The sequence below is a fragment of the Alligator sinensis genome, unplaced genomic scaffold (genome assembly GCF_000455745.1).
Source record: "Alligator sinensis unplaced genomic scaffold, ASM45574v1 scaffold170_2, whole genome shotgun sequence".
Lineage (NCBI taxonomy): Eukaryota > Metazoa > Chordata > Crocodylia > Alligatoridae > Alligator > Alligator sinensis.
Window position 1 is genome coordinate 612,197 of NW_005842290.1, and position 6,994 is coordinate 619,190.

General features: G+C 38.3%; 1 protein-coding gene across 1 annotated transcript in view; it reads right to left on the bottom strand.

Annotated features, from left to right (window-relative positions):
• Positions 1–6,994, bottom strand: part of KIAA0355 (KIAA0355 ortholog) — a 99,545-nt gene that overhangs the window by 21,778 nt on the left and 70,773 nt on the right. The window contains 2 exon segments of the mRNA XM_025209471.1: positions 440–537; positions 6,522–6,680. Coding sequence (XP_025065256.1) covers positions 440–537; positions 6,522–6,680 — 257 coding nt within the window.

Sequence of the window (6,994 nt, forward strand, 5' to 3'; positions counted from 1 at the left end):
CTCTTAAAGACCCTCTGAATGAGGGCCTTCCCTCATTTTTCGTCCAAGAATGAGGGGTCTTCTCATGCTGAAACTTCATGAAGCGTCTCCCCTGCTCAGGTATAGTGACTTAGCAGTTAATGCACTGAATGTCTTTTGTAGAGGGGGGTATTTTTCCCTCTTCCTTTCACCTGTTTAATTTTTTACATCTATTCTTTTTTCAAACCTCTTCAGTCTTCTAGTTGACAGCTTTGCCTCCCTTCATTGTCTCCAAGATAGAGGGTAAATGCGAAAAACTTCTAGATGCAGCTGTAGGTCAATCTTACAGCAAGAGCATCATCCATCTTTTGCTCAAGAAGCCTACAGAGATGTTATAACTGAACATCATCAAATCTCCTTATAAAAACATAAATCAAGCTTAAATTATGCCATGTTATCAAAATACAAGATATTTATTTACCACGTTGATGGAACTTGCACAACAATCCTGGATCCTTCTAAACTAATCTGAGGAGCATATGCTTCTTTATTTTCGATCTGCGCTGTGTCCACAACCACCTAACAAATGAAGTAAAAATATTTAGACACTTAAAAAACAGGTTTTAGTTATTTTTACTCTCTGAATTTAGGGTTTAAATCCCAATCTCTACTATGTTACAGATTCAAATTATAATGAAAGTCAGTAAAACATACAAAACAACTAAATAACTTCAACATATAAAAAGTGGACAAGGTATATATGGATTAAAAGTATAAATATGCTTAATTATATCCATAACCACACATTGTACTCCTGCATCACCACCTTTGGTATCTGCTATTATACACACACCCCAGTAACTATCAGTGGTGCTATCTGAGAGGTTTGGAAGCAGGAATATTAATTCTTGAAAGCTATAATTTTTATATTGTCAGAAGCATCTACTTGGTAAATTTTTTGGAAACAAATAAATGGTTGTTAAAAACAAAGGCAAAGCTTCACGTGAGACAGACTGAAGGTATTTTAGTTGAACTCTACCATGACTTTCAATTCTATAGTATTCTGGAGTTTTAGAACATGCACTCACATTTTCTTCCTCTGCCAACTTTGAAGCATGTCATCATTATTAGGTTGTTTTACTTAAATGAGGGAGGTCACCTTCCCATTTTCAGAGTTCTCATCCTCCCCTGCCAAAAGGTTTCTGAAGCTGGAGGCCTTGGAAATTACCATTCTGATCTTGAACCTTCCCTTTTTTGGGAAACCAAAAGGGAATGGGCTTCCACTTCATATAAGCCCCATTACCAGTGATACTGTGAGAAGGTTCCACATTTGATTCAAGGTTTCATTTGAAGTCTAATCTAAATGGGTAGTCCATCTTGATCATTTCTACAATTCTGCTATTTTGGTCATGCTGACCCAGCAGCTTTTGACAGTCACCATCAGTTCTTGCTTCAGTGACTAACAGATTAGCTATACCATTTAACCTTGAAATGGCATAGTCCTCCAGGGCAGACAAGCCTTAAGAGATATAACTGGCATGTCTGCAGTCACCATCCACTGGTTCTGTTTCTATCTCGTAGGCAGGAATCAACTAGTGGTGATGGACAAATGTGTCATATGAAGAATTTGAAATACAGGGGCCTGAAGTCTATTCTCTCTTCTGTCAAACCCATTTAAATCACAGAAAGGAAAGCAGTGCTGCCATTACCCAACTCTAAGGGTTTCTTCAGAGAGCTGATGACTTTCCTTTGGTTGTCCCTGGATATGTGTCCAAGCCCATTCCCTCCTATTTGTGACCAGTGTCTGAGCACGCCATTACAGAAGGAAATTGTGACTGTTGTCTGTACTGCACTGTACATGCTTTCTCATCCTCACTAAAGTAATCTCATTGTACTGTTTTGTTTCGGTTTTATTGCAAGTTTAGGAAACTTTAATTTTATTCAGGCAGTTGATGATCTTAGTAGCACCTTTATTATGAGTTTAATAGAGTAAGAAGGGAAAGATTTATTCCCAGTATTCATGGGCAGAAGCTGTATGCAACTTAGATGTTTAATTCAGAACCAAAGTCTTGCTCAAGCCCAAATTAACTTTTTAACACAACTTCTCCACATTTGGACAGGGTTCCAACATCCAGGGTTTCGAAAGTCCCAGGGCTCCTCTGGAAGTGCTGTGTTAACAGTAGGAAGAACAGCAAGCACAGAACTACCCTAACTACAGCTTAATTTGGAACTACACCCATTTAAGAATGTTACCATGACTATTTTTCCTGAATTAAACTGCAAACAAACCAGAAGACTCCTTAAATCCGTGGTACTGGTGTTTAAAGAAAGAGGTGCCATTTGATATGATCCTTATTAACATCAGTGTATGATAATACAAACATAAATGCAGAAGATAAATGAACTTCAGCATTACTGCAGGAATTAGCAGCAGGACTAAAATAAATGCTTGTGTCAGGGACAGAAGGTCACACAAAGACACAAAAATATCAGCCTACTCCATGTGTACAAATAAACACAGTGGGTGTTCTTCAAGGTAAGTTGTGATCTATATCTCAGTACTCCCAAAATAAACACTCACATTTTAACAATTAAGAAATAAAGCTAACTGTCCAGGCTTGCTATACAAACACACTGGATTCATGGTTGCCTTGTGTTATTGAAGCAACACAAGACATGTGGAGTGTTCTGGTATATCTTCAAGGAGTCCTTACTTATCGAACCACGAGACACTGAATTCAGCACAGTGCAGCTGGACAAATCCTGAACGTTCTTGCTTTTGCTAGTGGAAGTCATAAATATGTTTAGCAGCTTTTAAAAGTGTCAAGTGTGATTTTAGAAGTATTGAGCAGTTGTAATTTCAGCTGACTTAAATATAAAAATCAGGTTTTTACATCAGCAAGCTAAGACAAGTTATTTAGTGGTCTCTCTTATTAAAGACTTTGAGGATATGAAAAAGTTAAGTCACACCTAACTTTGCTTTCTAATCTTGTTTCTGATAAGGTTCTTCTTAAAATATTTCATAGACATTAGGGCTGGAAGGGACCTTGGAAGATCAACGAGTCCAGTCCCCTGCCCCAGGGGCAGGAAGTCAGCTGGGGTCACAGGATCCCAGCAAGATAAATGTCCAATTGACTCTTAAGGAATCCAGAGTAGGTGCTTCTACCACCTCTGGCGGCAGTCTGTTTCAAGCCTTGGGGGATCAAACTGTAAAGAAGTTCTTCCTTATGTCCAGCCCGAAACGATCTTGGAGAAGTTTGTGATCATGTGACCTTATTATCTCATGGGGCACTCTGGTGAACAGGCGTTCCCCCAGATCCTGATGTACACCCCTTATATACTTATAGGCAGCCACCAGGTCCCCCTGAGCCTGCGCTTTTCCAGACTGAAGAGTCCCGTAGCTCTCAGCCTCTCATCATAAGGCCAGTTTATCCTGCCCTCTGATCATGCGCATCGTTCTCCTCTGTACTCTCTCAAGCTTCTCCACATACCTGATAAAAATATGTACAGCATAGGACAAAGAAAATTTCCATGAAACTGTCCTATAATATTTAATTTGGGAAAATGACAAATTAAACTTATGAATTTCAACTAATGCAGAAAACTCCTGCATTTCTAAAAACAGTAGAACAAAGGGTGTATTATATCTACTTGTGATTCATTTATCTGAGTTCTGGGCAAAATAAATTCAAAATACAGCCAGTACACATTTATCACACCCTGTCTGGTGGGGTAATTAGAAATTGGCTTCCTGTTCATCAGACATCTATTGTTCTTGTTTTACAGGTGTTTCCTCCCTCATCCCCACCCAGAGTATGCTCTAGAAAAGGAACAGAATTTCTCATCATTACATGTTATGCAAGTGTATCTTCACCTTGCAGAATTCCTTATACAGAATTTCTTAGAAAGGTGTGTGTAGCTGTTCACAAACATGAAAATGGCAAATTTTGGTTCTGATGAGATTACAGTGCAATTTAGCCAAAAAACAAAAGGATCACAAACCAAGCTACAAGGCAGTATGCAAAGATGACCATACATCTTTCAAGAGTGAAAGATCATAGGTTATGTTTATTGTTACTTATGTATCTGGTTAATGCCACTTTGAAGATAAATAGCTTCCACTTTTGTATCACTGATGTAGGCAATAAATTGAGTTATTCATGTTCCTAAAACTGGCAATTTCATTTTGGCTCCAACTATAATCAAAGGAGGCCCTTACCAGCAGCTCTCCCGGCTGCCAGCATGGAGCCCTCATGTTAGAAACAGCAAACGCTAGTGTGGCTGTTCCTTCTTTAGGTCCAATTCCTTATACCTTATTGTTTTTAGTCCAAATTTTTCACCAGATACTCCAGCAGGTATACAAACCCTATCCTTATTCCAACTCCTCTTGCATTTAACGTTTTTCAAGTAATTTCTCTTACAAAGGCACCTAACAGAAACTTTAACCAGTCACTCTTCTCATCATCCTGTCACCAAAAACTCCCTTCCTGTGCCACAGAGCTTGCTGGCTAGCCTTTCCTATCAACAACCCCTATATCATGGTGAGGACCAGGACTAACAGTAGTTACCACTGCATAGTTAACATGGCTGTTGTTGCCATGTTAGCAGGGAGGAAAGCAGAATGGCAAAGTGTAGTTACTTTCATTTTAACACTGCTTCTGTGGCAAGTCACACTTACTATTATATTCTCTTGCATTAAAAATATGTGCAAGACCACCTTAGTCTGCACTACTAACAGTTAAAGAAACTAAGCCATGTAGTAAGGTACTTAAGATCGAATGATACTCAGATACAAGAGAGTGACAAATGCTTATGATTGCACTAAAAATGATCAACTGAATGCAATACCAGAAGTAATAAACTAAGACTGGAGGGAATTCATGACAACTTACAAATCAGCTAGACCTGCTTGAACAAAGGCAGTAAGGGCATTTTTACGTGTGTTCCTGATGTGGAGCCAGTTGCTTTTAATTAGTGAGTCACGCTAATTAGAAGTGCCCATGTGTCACATGCATCAGTGGTGCAGCATATTCCTGAACTGAGAAAATGGCAGTGGGGCATTTTGAACTAAAGCCCAAACGTGTTTTATTTCAAAACATAACACTGCCATTTTTTCAGCGCAGAGATACGCTGCCCCACTGATGCACTTGACATGCGAGGCTGCCAGAGCGCATCAATTTCCATCCTCCAGCAGACTTGATTAATTGAGTCTGCTCCGATTTCCAGCATGCTGAAGCAGGCTCCCCTCCTGTGTGTAAGTGCCCTAACTGACTTTATTTGATACACTGCACTATGCATCTTTTTCAGAGACTAAAAAAAACCTGCCAAATCTTGATTACTTATGCTCAAATTGCAAACAGTAAAAAATCATTGACAACAGATGATCCAATAGCAGTTAGACCAACTTAGTGCTGGCTTAAAAACATCTTGATTAAAACTCTTATGTACAATGACATAGCTCTAAAACTGCACGTTTACTTCCTATTGCATTGCTGGTAAAGGAAGGCTGCTCCTATTTTATTCATGAACTAGACTATAAGTTCACAATAGCTTAAAAGAAATATTACTCCTGAGTAAACAGGTGTATATTTTGTTAAATAGAAAGGCTGCAGTGATTAGTTGTTACCATAGAGGGATATTCACTTAAGAAGAAACAAGTAGTTTAAAACAAGTGCTTTTATAAGCTGTTTGGAAATGGAGGTAAAATAAATGCATCTTTTAAAAGTGAAGATTTATCTGTCATATAACCACTGTAGTCTCAGTTAGATATGCTATTTTACTGCTACTTAAGAGAATTGACTTTAGATGCCTACCAACCAGAAAATCCAGCTCCCATTCAAGTATGTGTAAGTGGTAGGAAATTCAAAGCTGCCATAATTTTTTTTTTAGAAATGTAGGTCTGCTAGTGTTAACAGTATTTTTCAGTCTTCCAATTTTACTATTACTTAAATGTTTCTTATCGGCATCAGATTGTACAGACTGCAACTTCTGATTTAGTTTTAAAGCTTGTAGTGCTTTCCTTCACATAACCAACCAGCCACAGTGTTCAAAATATACTGCATTACACTGTATGTTCCCTTTGAGTTTTCAGTCACAATTAGTAATTCTGAATCTATGATCTCCAAGGAGCCATGTTGCTCATTAGTGAAACCAAATTCTCAGCAACACTGGAAATGGCAGAGCTCAAAGAAACTGCAACCCAACTTCCAAAATATTTTAATATCTGGAAGAAAGTTAGTATGGCTTTTATAGAAGTCCGGGTAGCAAAACTACTAGCCAAGTTAGCAAAACTACAACATGTTAATACACAGTGTATGTGGTGCTGTACACTTATTTTATGGCTGTGAACTCTAGAGCTGAGAACAACAGCTCCACACCTACAAACAGCAGAAAAGCCTCAACTCTAATTATCTCCTGTGGGGCCTTAGGATGCTCATCACCCTGCACACAAGTCTAAATGATTTCAGTTTTCCTCCAACAGAAGAGGTATTCTGGTCCAAAAATAGTTTTTTAAAATAGTCCTTTTATTGCTTATCTATCCTTCGCCAGCCATAGTCACTTACCAGTCCAGCTTGGCCAAATAATAGCTGCACAGCAGTTTTGCAGGCTCCCCGCCAAGTAGAAGGGCAAACCTGATTTAGTACTTCAGTAACAGGAGAGTCATCACGTGGTGTAAGTCCATTATGGCAACCAGCCTCTTTAATCAGTTGAAGCATTGTATGCTGCAAGTCACAAAAACCTGTTACATGCATTACTCAAAACAAGCTAATATATATAGATATAGACAAATGTTTAGGGTACAAAAAGGTCATATTTAACATATGAGAGATTTCCCAGCCTTAATTATTGCACTTGCCACCTGTAAACAATTTGTATAAACAAATGGAAAAATTGGAATAATCAAAACAAAATTATTTTCTACCACCACAAAGTGCTCACCAGTTTCTGATGATTAAACCATGGGAAATGGTTTAATCAACAAATTAAGAAGAATACTGCATAGCAGCTACTGAACTGAAATATAATAATTCAAATG